This window comes from Emydura macquarii, unplaced genomic scaffold (genome assembly GCF_026122565.2).
Source record: "Emydura macquarii macquarii isolate MOO-44397 ecotype Brisbane River unplaced genomic scaffold, CSIRO-AGI_Emac_v2 contig_1230, whole genome shotgun sequence".
Lineage (NCBI taxonomy): Eukaryota > Metazoa > Chordata > Testudines > Chelidae > Emydura > Emydura macquarii.
This window is the reverse complement of record NW_027131367.1, coordinates 220,273-234,310: the sequence shown is the minus strand read 5'-3', so window position 1 is coordinate 234,310 and position 14,038 is coordinate 220,273. Positions and strand designations below refer to the sequence as shown.

Below are 14,038 nucleotides of genomic sequence, written 5' to 3'. Positions count from 1 at the left end.
CTAAAGTCATAGCTCTCGGTCCCCATTCTACTCAGTAGACTATGCTGTGTTGCTTGATAAGTGCACCCAGTCTGCAAGGAATATCATCCCCCTTTTCCCCTGTCTCTCAGATCTTCCCTCCACAAAGTCCACACCACCCAGTTCATTTTTTTCCCCTTTCTCCCATGGTGCCTCATAAGCCTCTTCCTTACCCTAATCAAATCTCCCATTTCTACTTTTTCCCCTGTTGTATGAGAATGTTATTCCCAGACTGACGGATTCTGTTCTGCTCTGCATGTTTTTCCGACAAAGCAGCAAGAGTAATATTGATCACAAGTGCTGAGCCGGTACAGGGCCAACATGAAAGAAAAGTTACCAAGTAACCAACAGTTTCAAACAGATTGAAAGCAAAAAACTCCCAACTCCTGGTTATGTATGCACTCCCAGCACCACGACTGGAGCCGCTGGGGAAGCGATGCACACACTCCCCTGTGGCAAAGGCAGTTCAGACCAGACGTTATACAAGCAGCTGCAGCCTCAAAACCACGTCAGTTATTTGTATTGTAGTGCCCTCAGACCTCAGTAAGATCCCCCATTCTTCAGAAAACAACCCCCAAGGGAGGTGGCTCTGATGAGAAACAGTGATTATGGGATTGTTCTTCTGAATTGGGTATCAGATCTGGAAGCCAAGTCAAGAAAAGAAGTCTGCTCGGGCTTATGAGTTCAACTCCAGGTTAGGGATGTAAAAATTTGTTACATTAAGAATCCATTTAAATGTTCTACAAATAGAACGTTTAAACAGTTAAACACGTGGGGGGAGCCATGTCGGGCCCAGCTCCTCACTGCCAAGAGACAGCTGCCTAGCTGCGGCTCTCCCCCGCGTGTGCAGAGCTGTAGCTGGGTAGCTCTCACTTGCAGGGAGCTGAGCCGAGCCCAACTGCTGCCCCCCCTGCGCTGGGCTCCATGCCTCCCCACGAGCAAGAGCTGCCCAGCTGCTCTCACTCGTGGGGAGCCAAACCCAGCTGCTGCTCCCTCCCCCCCCAGTTTAAATGGTAATCAGCTGTTTAAAAAGTTTAAACAGCTGATTAGCGTTAAACGGTTAAGCTTTTACATCCCTACTCCAGGTAACAGCGCCATAAGTCTCAGTGATGGAAACATTCCTCATACATGCTGAGAAGGCTGCTTTGGACCTGGTATAGGGTTTGATCCCAGATGCCTATATACCTGCAAGGTCATAATCATAACATATTTGAAGCATTTACACAGACAGAGTGCACCCACTAGGCTCCTCCACAGATACAAACTATCGAAAGGGAATTCCATATGGGTTTTGTCTTTCCTGGATAGCAGCTGGTTAAACAGGCCGGTATTTGAACTGCTCTGCTGGCATGGGAGGTGGCTTAGGGAACACTAACAAGTTGAACTGGTTAAGATGGAAGTCAGAAACCATCTTTCAGGTAAGAATATACAATATGACAATAAAACTACTTTTTTCATATGGGCACAATGAAGGTGGAGGTTTAGAAGTAAGCCATCGTGGCTTTTATCTCTGATTTTCCACCACTAGGAAAGCAGCGTTGATGGCCAAATGATGCTTCCGTTTCATCTGAACCTTTGGGAGATGCTTGCTACCAATTTAACGAGCACTAGATTCAGCTCCAAAGGAGGCAGCTCATGGGGGTGAGGGTGGGTGCCTAGGAATAATCCCGTACTAAGGATTTTTACTGGATTTGGACTGGAATTAAATGGGATACTATTACCTACAAATGTCTATGTTCTATTTTATTTGTTGAATGTAATTCTACTACAAGAGGTGGGTGGGTAGTGCAGGTGATCCACACGAAGAGATGGGAATGGGTCATTGCCATGGGATTTTAAAACAGCAGACTCTGGTGTCCCACCAGAGCTGCCATTTGCCAGATGACCTACCAGTGGAAGTAAACAGCACCGCCAACTAGGATCATTATGTTTTGTTCATTTCAATCCATAGTTAAAAAGGCTTCAACAAAAGCAGACAAACTGGACCTTAACCTGTTGGGAAGGAAGTTGACTCCAAGAGCTGAAGGGATCTTATTTCCTCCTTGAGGGAGTCAAACACCCAGGAACTGTGTAACCATTTTCTCCAAAGGGGTCATTTGTCTTAATACTAACTCAACCTGGCCCTGCAAAATGGCAAGTCTTATATTTTTGCCTTGATATAAGAGTAGACAGATCAGAATTCTCTGGCCAAGGCTGCATGGTAATGAAAGTCACCAACAAGTCATGCTGCAGGATCAGATACCTCAGACCTCCCTCAAGGCCTACTTCCCAATACTTAGGGTTTTTCTGAGGAGAGAGAGGGATTTTTTTTTTTTAAACTATACTGGGAGAGATTTACGATGATCCTTAGTGCCTGTGGGACTTCGTTTCACAGCCTAGGACCAGACCCCAAGACAATTCTGTCTCCTTCACAGCTGCGTTTTATCCTTACGGTAGAAAGGATATTGCACCTAAGAAGCAGAGTTGTTGACCATGATCTTCATCCTGGAGTTTCCGGTGATCTTTTAATTATCTTGGGCACAGACCATTCAGCACATTGAAGACAAAGACAGAGGCTTCAGACTTGACTATGTTCTACAGCAGCACAGAGAGAAGCAGGCAGGTTTGCAGTGTTATCAGTTATCAGTGTTGCTGAGGATTTGCCCAGCAGAAATCTATGTGACCTTGAGTTTCCTAAGGGATGATGATACACTGCAGTGCTGTAGTCCAAATGGGAGGTGAATAAAGCATGTATAACCAAGATCATATCCTCTTCATCCTCCTCCATCAGGATGAGACAGAGTTTAACTGCAGATGGCAGAAAGCAACATCCACAACTAATATCATACAAGAGTTTAGCAACAGCAAATAATTCAGGAAAATCCTTAACTATAGGCAAAATTGGCCAAATGAGCATATGTACTTGCAATTAAAAATGCACTGTGGCTGCAAACTCCTCAGAGTGCTTTATTCTGCCACTAACATAACTTCTGTCTTGCTAGAGTTCAACTTCAACCAACTGTTCTTCATCCATGAGCTGATCATGACCAAGCACTGGGCCATCTTGGTGGCAGTGATAGAATTGTATATGATGACAGATAAGTAAAGCTGTGTGTCATCCACATATTGCTGACACTTCAGTCCATAAGACCAAAGAGAACTGATCCTTGTAGGATTCTGCAAGTAAAGGGGGAGGGAGGAGATCTAGTAAAGGTGGTGTTTCCCCATTACTAGTCTTTGCATCCCTCCCACCAGGAAGGACTTAAATCATTTGGGCCATCATCATCATCATAAGAACATAGGAACAGCAATATCTGGTCTGACCAATGGTCCATATAGCCCTATGTCCTGTCTTCCGACAGTGGCCAGTGCCAGCTGCTTCAAAGGGAATGAATAGAACAGGGCAATTTTGAGCACTCCCATCCCCTGTCATCCAGTCCCAGGTTCTGGCAGTCAGAGGTTTAGGGACACCCAGAGCATGGGTTTGCATCCCTGATCATCTTGGCTAATAGCCATTGATGGACCTATCCTCCATGAACTTATTCTTTTTTTTAAATCCAGTTATACTTTTGGCCTTCACAACATCCCCCGGAAAGGAGTTCCACAGGTGGAGTGTGAAGTGTGTGTAGTTTTTCCTTTTTTGTTTGTTTTAAACCTGTTGCCTATTAATTTCATCAGGAAATCTCTGCTTCTTGTATTACCTGAAGGGGTAAATGACAATAATTTCTTATTCACTTTCTCCCTGCTCTTCATTATTTTATAGACTTCTATCATATCCCCCTTTAGTTGTCTCTTTTCTAAGCTGACCAGTCCCAGTCTTTCTAGTCTCTCCTCGTATGGAAGCTGTTCCATACCTCTAATCATTTTTGTTGCCCTTCTCTGTACTTTTTCTAATTCTAATATTTTTGACATGGGGCAACCAGAACTGCATGCAGTATTCAGAGTGTGGGCGTACCATAGATTTATATAGTGGCATTATGATACTTCTGTCTATCTCTGCTTTTCCTAATGGTTCCTAGCATTGTTGGCTTTTTTGACTGCTTCTGCACATCAAGCAGACGTTTTCAGAAAACTATCCACAAGGACTCCAAGATCTCTTTCTTGAGTGGTAACAGCTACTATAGCTTCCATCATTTTATACATATAGTTGGGATTATGTTTTCTCAATGTGCATTATTTTGCATTTTTCAGTATTAATTTCACCTGCCACTTTTTTGCTAGTCACCCAGTTTTGTAAAATCCCCCTGTAATTCTTTGCAGTCAGCTTTGGATTTAACTATCTTGAGTAATTTTATATCATCCACAAACTTTGCCACTTCACAAATGATGTGGACAAAGGGGTGAACAGTGAATATATTGAACAGCACTGGTCCCAGTATGGATCCTTGGGAAACCCTGCTATTTACCTCTCTCCACTGTAAAAACTGACCATTTATTCCTATCTTTTAACTAGTTACTGATCCAGGCGAGGACTTTCCCTCTTACCCCATGCCAGTTTGATTTGCTGAAGAACCTTAGATGAGGGATCTTGTCAAAGGCTTTCTGAAAAGTCCAAGTACACTCTATCCATTGGATCACCCCATCTTCATGTTTGCTGATACCTCAAAGGATTCTAATAGATGGGAAATTATGGCTCACCATTTACAAAAGCCATGTTGACTCTTCCCCAACATACTGTGGTCATCTAGGTGTCTGATAATTCTGATCTTTACTATAGTTTCAACCAATTTACTTGCTACTGAAGTTAAGCTAACTGACCTTTAATAGCCAGGATAGCCTATGGAAACCTCCCGCCCCCTTAAAAAAAAAATCAGTGATACATTAGCTATCCTCCAGTCATCTGGTACCGAAGACTAATTTAAGTGATAGGTTATAGATTCCCAATTAGTAGTTCTGCAATTTCACATTTAAGTTCCTTCAGAAGTCTTGGGTAAATACCATCTGGTCCCATGACATATTACTATTTCATTTATCAATTTGTTCCAAAACCTCAATCTAGGACAGTTCCTCACATTCATCACCTAAAAAGAATGGTGAAGTTATGGGCATCTCCCTCACATCCTCTTTAGTGAAGATGATGCAAAGAATTAATTTTGCTTCTCTGCAACACCCTGATCTTCCATGAATGCTCCTTTATCACCCCAATCCTCCTGTGGCCCCACTGGTTGTTTGACAGGCTTCCTGCTTCTGATGTACTTTAAATTACTAGTGGTAGTTTTTTATGTCTTTTGCTAGTTACTTTTCAGATTCCTTTTTAGCCTGCCTAATTATATTTTTACACTTCACTAGCCAGAGTTTATGCTCCTATTTTCCTCAACAGGATTGGGCTTCCAATTTTTAAAGGATGCCTTTTTGCCTCTATCTTTACTCTGTTGTTTAGCCATGGTAGCATTTTTTTTTGTTCCTCTTACTGGGTTTTTGTGGGTTTTTTTTAATTTGGGGGTATATATTTAATTTGAGCCTCGTTTATGGTGATTTTAAAAAGCTCCCATGCAGCTTCCAGGTATTTCACTCATTTCTTCATGTCAACAATGTACATCAAGAGATGGAGATGCCATCACAGAGGTTGTAGGTGGTTTCAATAGCCTCTCACTCTCCTGAAAGAATAAAGGAGCATATGCATTTTTCTCCACAGGCCGGGACCTGGATGATCAACTCTCAGAATGAAAATGCTTACACTAGCCAACACATTTGGTTCTCTCTTAGAACTTAATTGTCTAATGTCTAATTGTCTAATGGACTCAGACCCATCTAGATGTGGTCACACAGTAGCGAGTTTTGCTCTCACCAATCTCCTCCCACCACAAGTCTTCTTTCTGTTCCTTCCAATTGTTCACTACAGCCAGTTGTTGCATCTTTAATTAGATGGTAAGATCTTGAGGGCAGGGACTGTCTGTGTCTACCACAACAGGGTTCTGATCCCTGACTGCAGCCACTGGATGCTACCACAAACTAATCCTAAACAATATCCCCACTAAGCATCAACTCCAAAAGGGTAGGGATTTCTGCCACCACTACCAGCAGGATACAAACCTACCCACTGGCCTAACTCCTGAAGGTCTACTCAGGGTGGGAGGGAGTTCTTAGATTAGAGACTCCCTGAAGTACGCCTTGAGCTCCATTACAGAGACAGTGAGTCCAGCACTATGGGCTCTTAGGTTGGAGCTGCAAGCTCTGATGCATCATCAGTTGGGGAGCTTGGAGGAGGAGTAAGAGATGAAGGAGCCCAGCTCAGTCCCACAGGAGAAATCCAAAGATTTCTATGGAGTCACTGTTGGAGCTTGAATAGCCCCATGCAATGGAATGGACACAGGGTCTGCGACAGATTGTGCACATGGCACAAGGAGGTCAGAGCTCTCAGACCAACACCACATCTTGCATTCTGCTCCACCTCACCCAAGAAGCATCTTGGAGAGCAGGGAACTATGCCAGAAGGTCACAAATCCACTCTGGTAAAACAGACCATAATATCTAGGATAACCAAGCTGTTTACAGCCCTTCAGTAGAATGTATTTTTTTCATGACTCTGTGGGCACTTCATTTACTACAGAATTCATCTGATGCCTCAGAATAGAGCTCTAGAATGCAGTTTTCATCTAGAAAACAAGACTGCAATTTCTAGATCTCAGGGCTGCAAAGAAACCTTCCCAGCATGACCTGAACATAACCCCCACAATATTCTCCTTAGACAGCCTGAAACAATAACTCAGAGACTGCTCTGCTGCCATTTATGGGGCCGCGTTAAATGGTCAGTAGGCTCCACAGCTAAGTGTCAACATTGATAGCTAGCTCTCTGTTGAGCAGTTTAACAGACATTCATCCATCAGTGTTGGCTACAGTAGCACATAATGGGGCAGGAGTGGGCCAGCTGATCGCTCTGAGGCAACTGGGAGTTCAAACCTGTGTCTGGTCCCCCATCCCACTCATTTCAAATCACCTCAGCACTTCCCCACAAGTGACAGCGGAGCAGGGGAAAAAAACAAATCCCCTATCCACGACAAAAACCTTCAGCCACTTCTTGGGCACCAACAACCCAAGCTGCCTCCCAGCCTTCCTAGGTGGCAAGTGCCTCAAGCTTACCCCACCAAGGTATGCTACAGCTTTTCACACTGATGCATAAAATAACTGAATAGCAAAATCACCAAGAAACACAGTAATGCTTACTAGCCATTTAATCAAGAACCCTCTGTTCTCAATGTAATTTAAGTGTCTGCAGACATTAGCACTAGAGAGAGACAGAGACCAGAGTGTCTTGTCTGAGAATTTAAGTCCAGCTTATTGCAGAGCATTTGGGACCTTTATGAATACTTCCAAATGAGGCAAGAGGCAACAGCAGAATAGGCTGCCTGGTTAATGAGACAACCTCTTAAGTCCCTCTCTCTTCACCAGAGCTATATTCCACAATGGGTCAGTGCACAAAGCACTACATCTATATATACACATTATTTCTCAACTATTATGTTACCTTGGCTAGTGCAGCAAGCCCCGAGGCAGGTTCTGGATGACCCATATTTGACTTTGTTGATCCAATTAACAATGGCTCTCGTGCCGATTGACAGAAAATATTTGCAATGCCATTCACTTCCTGAGGATCCCCAACCTAACAGAAAAGGAAACAAAGTCAGAATGGTGCTTTATAAATAAGCATGCACAACATTCAATAGTTGGCAGATAAGCCCCAGTCCCAATGTCTCTAGAATTAAAGACAAAAAAAGCCAAACAGTTGTGCAGGTGATAGCTAATCCAGAAGTAGCTAGAAATGGGAAATCTACTTCCTTCCAGTTAATTTGGAAAGAATGGAAGGGAAAAAAGACAAAGGAATCTGAGAAGAGAAGAAAGATGCTGGAATTGGAGGGAAAGAAGAAGAGCCACAGGGAGATAAGAGACAATGGTGAGATTATTCTAACCTTTGTGCCTGTACCATGAGCTTCTACATACTCCACTTCTTCAGGCTGGATCCCAGATTCTTTATATAGAGAGCTGACCAAATCCTGCTGCATCTCTCCAGAGGGGAACGTCACACCTGGGACAAGAATCACTATCAATTACCCATTCCCATTTGGGGGCAAAGTTTCAGCAATCTGTTCACTAATTAGGATTAGTGGGTTCCTGAGGGAGATCCAAATACGTTTCATCAGGGTTTATGTTAACGTTTCCAACACTAAAACTGCAACGTGTCAAGCCCTCAGTAAGAGGAAATGAAATGGGGAGGGGAAGGAAGGGTTGACGTTGGAATAAAACTGAAGCCGTAAATTTTAAACTTTGATATCAAAGACCCTAGGCTTTTGCTCATTAACCACTACTAGAGTGAGTAGTGCTCATGGAATTGAAGTTCCCAGGGAGAAGGAAAAGGAATTTTTGTATCATCTCCCTTCCCATCATAAATGCTAATAGTTTGCTACTTAGCCAGTGTAACATCACTGGGATAACTCCTGGGGAGAGCAGAGCTGATCAGTTGAATATTCTCCCATTACCTTCACATGGAAGAAACTGCTAACCACTTAACTGGATTCACTTATGACAAGAAAGGGTCAGAAATTTCCATTATCAGGGGAAACATATCTTCCAGCCAGGGAAACTCCAGAAGAGTTAGCAATAGCCTCAACGTTACTATTCTTGGGATAAACACTGAAAAGAACACTAGAATCTCATGGTCTCCCAGAGATTTGAGACCCACCTTGCTCCTTAAAACCATCAGTGTTACTCCCCGCATTGACTATTGTGGCATAAATCCGTTTGGCCATGGATTTCTTGGTCATAAGAATGACCACAACAGCTTCAGAGCGGCAATAACCATTTCCTGTGGGCAAAGGAAGAATGAAATAAAAACAATGAGAAATCCAGACAGCCTTCCATATGACAAAGCAGTCAAGTACTATGCACTGTAGTCTCATTCCTGAAGAGCCTTAAAAGAACAATGGTCACTTTGAAAGGCAAGACAGACAAGTTCAGCTAAATATCAGGCTTAAAGAGGAGTCTCCCTCTTGGTCTATGAAGCCCTAGAACACTTTCCAACAGGACATTCCTATCCCCTCCCCACACTCATTGTAGGGAAATGTTCTCCTTTCCCATCCTTATAATATTTTGTGTTTCTATTGAGTGTGCAGCCCTTGGCAGTTCCAGTGTTTTGTGTCTTTGCTCATATTATTTGGCATAGAGAGTGAAACCATTTTACTGTTTCATTATACAAATCAGATTATTGGCTGCCTCTCGCAGAGCACAATGTGATTTGGAGCTTATCCCTTACCTGAAGCATCAAAGGACTTGCAAGCACCATCAGGACTAAGCATGCCAAGCTTCATGAACTGAACAGAAGTGTTGGGTTTCAATAGGAGGTTGACGCCTCCTACAAGAGCTGCATTGCACTCTCCATGACGAATTGCCTTGTAAGCATTTTCCAAAGCAATGAGGCTGGAGGAACATGCCGTATCGATGGCCATGCTTGGTCCTTGGGGAAAAAACAAAATGAAATAAAAACTAAAGCCATGAATCACTTTGTTCTGTTTGTTTCCATAGTTGCTTTTCAGAACTTGCCATTTCTGCTCTCCAGGGATTGGAGCTTGGGATCTTTAAAGAAGTTGATCAGGTGATAGATAAAAATTATTAGAGAACATTAAGGGCATCCTGATGCATTCACAATGTTACCCTCTGCAAGAAGGCTGGTTTGGTCAAACTGTGCCTTTCCCACTTTGCTTTATGAAAGGCATTATGTAGCAGAACCCAAAGGCATTTCATCATCTCAGGACGGTCTCATCCATTTCTCTGTCCCCACCACTAAAATCCTTTGTCCCTGGCCTGATTTTTTCTCCCCCTGAAGCCTTCTCCTCCTCCTGACCTTGCTGTCCTGTAATCTGCCCACCACTTTCATACCCATGCAGACTTCCTCATCCTCTGCCCAGTCTTTAAGATCTTGTCTACTCTTCACTCTCATCCCTATCTGATGCCCGCCTCACCTCCTTTACTTTGCCTATGCTACAGAGTTAACTGCTCCCTTTATGTTTCTTCCTCCCATTTCTCATCTCTGGGCCAGTTTATATACTGCCTGCCACCAAGTGTCTGTGTAAACAAGCAAACAACTCCCAAAGTAGCAAACACCTTTTCCAGATGCCCTTCCCATCATCAGCCTCTTCTCAGAAGAGTTCCAACTATCCCCACCTAGACCTCTGGACACTCTAGACTGCATGCTGAGCCTTGCTGCCCAGTCACATCACATTAACTGCTTTCAGTTTCCCCACCCTCCCACCCAGCATTCGTACGTTGCTCTCTCATCCAGGAAGGGGCCAGGTCTTCATGTTTGTGTAAATGCCCACCACACTATGGACTCTATACTATTACTAATCAACATTACAGAGACCCTGAACACTTACTTACCTTTTAAGTCAAAGAAGTAGGAAATTCTGTTGGCAAACATAGCACGCTGGCAGCCTGTCATACTATATCCCAGCAGCTGTTCAGGGTCTTGGCTAAACGCTTCACCAGCTTCTGACCCACTCACACCAATCCACACACCTGTGTCTGTGCCACGTAGGGCAGCTGGATTAACACCTGAGATGACATCAGAAGGTAGATTACACACCAGGCACGATCTCAAATTGAAGGACAAACTAGCAAGAGCAGCTACATTTAGTACCAGAGCTTTTGCAGCTGTTCCATGATCATGGAATCCATGATTCTCTCCCTGCACTGATTTGCCAACTCCCTCCTCTGCCAGCCTCTGAGATATTCTCACACACATGATTATTTCAGGTACAGCTCCCCAAGTCCTTACTGATCTCACACCAGAGCTCCACTAGAACCTTGATGTCAACCTCAGTGCAGCTAGCAACTTGCTGAGATGGCTTCTCTGTCAGTCAAGGTACTGTCTGCGTATTGTGTAGAAACAGAGCAGCTGCATGGGACATGGGGTTTAGATGCTGAACCGATGTATATAAACGGATAGACTCCTCTGAGAAAGAAGGGAGTAGGTAGAAAAGCAGGAACATATAGTTCCTATGAATTATGGAAAGGCACGGAGGACTGAGAACCCAAGCTCTAAAACCAGACTGCAGTCTGAGTCCACACTGCGAAGTGCGGATGCTAAGCTATACTTCCCAGCCAGTTAAGCAGGCCCAGGTTCAATGCACACAAACCCAAGTAAAATGGTATGTGTGTGGATGGTTGGGGGCATCAATTAAAACCCAGGGAAGAGCCCTGCAATGAAGACATACTTTAAAAGAGGCTAAAGGTAAGCCCCAGAGAACAAAAGCTGAAACGTGTCTGGTTGAAAGTGGAGGAGAAAAGAGTCAGAGTGTGGGGGGTTGTAAGTACAGTTGTTTTAAAAAAGAGAAGGATACCTAATCACGAGCAAGGAAAAAGAAAAATATTGTAAAATGCAGACCTCTTTTTAACGCCTTAACAAGGCATATACAGGTGTTCTAGAGAGCCCCAGAACATACAGGGCAGATTCCTCAAGTCTTGACTCAAGAACAGTAATAAAAAACTTCTGAAACCACAGAACCAGGAGTCCTGCAGAAAGAGGTGCAGTGACAGAGCACCCGATGCCTACTTTTCACCTCCTATCCTACTCTTCTCCTCAAGCTTTCACCGCTCCTCTAGCTCCTACCCCTCCCACTACAAACATGCTTTAGACTTTCCCATCTTAAAGAAGATGAAAGTAGGGTCATGGGGTTTTTCCCTTCCAACTATCACCCCAAATTCAACACGCTGTCTACAATGGCTGTCTGAAGTTCCTCTCCTCCAATTCCATCCTAGACCCTCTCGAATCCAGCTTCTGCCACTTGCACTCATCTGGAGGTCTCAGCAGAGCCTTAATGACCTCTTTTTATCCAAATCTCAGAACCACTATGCCATCCTCATTCTCATTAATCTGTCAGATACTTTTGACACAATTGATCACGCACCTCTTCTGGAAATTGTGACCTCCCTTGGCTTCCATGACTATGTCCTGGAATTCAAGCTCAACAGGACTAAAACAGAGCTCCTGATCACCACCCTTCCTGCTTCCTCCCTTCTCAGTCACCGTGGATAATACTATCATCCTGCTGTCATGCAGGATCATAACCTAGGTGTCATCTTCAACTCAGCCTGGACATGAGGGGCTAGAGAGAGATTTAAATCTTGCAAATTCTTTCCACATAACATCTCTAAGATACAGCCTTTCCTACCCACCATCCACACAGCTAAACTCTCATTCATGTTCTCGTCATCTCATGTCTTGATTATTGCAACATCCCTCTCTGGCCTTGACAAATGCAGTCTTGCCCTGCTCACATCCAGTAAGAATGCTGCTGCATAGTTTATTTGCCTAGCCTGTCACTTTGACCACATCACCCCTCTTTGTTTGATAGGAGAGAGAGGCAATGGAAAAATACAAAATCTTTTGTCTTCACTGTGAAGGCGCTGCTTCGCCTCTTCCCACCCTACTTATCTCATTCAGTAACAAAAGGCCAACTCCTCTTCTGCTGGGCCTATGATTCCAGCTTCCATGATTCCACTTGTTAAATTTTCAAACAAGCACCTTCGTGCTTTCTCATGCTGCTCCTCATGCTGGGGAGGAGGTCCCTGTAAACACCCAAAAAACTAACTCATTATCCTCCTTATACTCTCCCTTGCTGTGAAACCTACAAAATAAATTAACAACAGTTAGGCTGCTGGTGTGTGGAGACCAATGACTAGAATGATGACCAGTACTGTCTCATTGTTCCCTTGTAGTCTGTCTGTACCTATCTGTTGTCTTGTTTTATACTTAGATCATAAGCTCTCTGGGGCAGGATTGTCTTTTAGTTGTGTTTGTCCAGCACCTAGCATAATGGGTTCCTGGACTAGGACTGGGGCTTCTAGGCACTATGTTAATAAAAATAAATAACAAGAGCTGTAGGTGGAAAGTCTCTGGTGTCTCAAGGACTGTTTCTGGCTTTGTCACTGTGGGTCTCATTTTTAAACAATAAATGCATTCAATTTTAGAGAAAGCAATTTTTAAAAGAATAAGTATTATTAAAACTTCAAAAGGTTCCAGATACTGATAGGAATGGAATGAGAGAAGGCATCAAATTTTGAGAACAAATATTCTGAATAAAAGAATTATGGAAGTAAAATCCAGTTCCACATATTATCTCTTGACTGAGCAGATGCCCAGAAACACATCATTGTACATTCTCCCATTCTTCTGGAACTTTTAATGAGGATTAATATTAACTCTGCCTTCCCTTCCCCAATCCCAATCATCTTCACTGCCCTTGAAACCAAAACATCTCCGTTTTAGCAGAATATAATGGAAATAGGGTAATGGGAACCCTTTTCTGAATGTAAATGGTTCAGCAAACTGAACAATAGAATATGGCAATTCAAGCATTACTGAAGTACTGAGCTACTCCACATGGACCCCAGATAGACATTTCTACCCATTTTAGAGAAGGATATCGTAGCTCTGGTCCCAGAGAAGAAAACTTAGTATCACTTGTACCTGCTCTCTGGTCTCTCCTCTCTACTGTGAAATCCCTAGAATTCTCAAACTCTGGAAGAGAGTTCTACTTATACAGGTGCAAGACACCTCAAAACCTCACATGGACACTAAAGTACAGTTCTACCTATTCAGTAGTTCAGCTGCTTACCTCCATCCAAAATGGCTTCATAAGAAGCTTCCAACAGCAAGCGGAGCTGAGGGTCCATTGTCTGAGCTTGTTTGGGGTGAACCCCAAAAAAAGAGGCATCAAATTTACTGATGTCCTTGAGTTTCCCATTTCTCTTTGGGAGCCCATAAAGTCCTGAAGAGGAAAAAAAACATTTAAATCACAGACAACTTCAACATAAAATGTATTTACTAGGTGAGAGACTGTCATATGCCTAGGTGTAAACAGGAATCACATGCCAGTTGTGGTTATTCTGAACGTCAAGTCCTATTTCTACATTTCAGTACCAGACTGATCCAAGGTGTGTACTTTTCCCACTTCCTCATCACCCTTTTAAGAATTAATTGGAAGAAGGGTAAAGTTTCTGATGAAACCTCTCCATACTAAACCCCATTTGCTGCTATTTCTGGCTT

General features: G+C 43.3%; 1 protein-coding gene across 1 annotated transcript in view; it reads right to left on the bottom strand.

The window, feature by feature from the left end:
- The window catches only part of FASN (fatty acid synthase), a 71,848-nt gene that overhangs the window by 50,930 nt on the left and 6,880 nt on the right, over positions 1-14,038 (bottom strand). Inside the window, exons 3-8 of the mRNA XM_067547110.1 lie at positions 13,608-13,760; positions 10,369-10,542; positions 9,245-9,445; positions 8,675-8,797; positions 7,905-8,020; positions 7,463-7,597 (exon numbers count right to left, since the gene is read on the bottom strand). Of these exons, the coding sequence (XP_067403211.1) occupies positions 7,463-7,597; positions 7,905-8,020; positions 8,675-8,797; positions 9,245-9,445; positions 10,369-10,542; positions 13,608-13,760 (902 nt within the window). The remainder of the gene's footprint in view (positions 1-7,462; positions 7,598-7,904; positions 8,021-8,674; positions 8,798-9,244; positions 9,446-10,368; positions 10,543-13,607; positions 13,761-14,038) is intronic.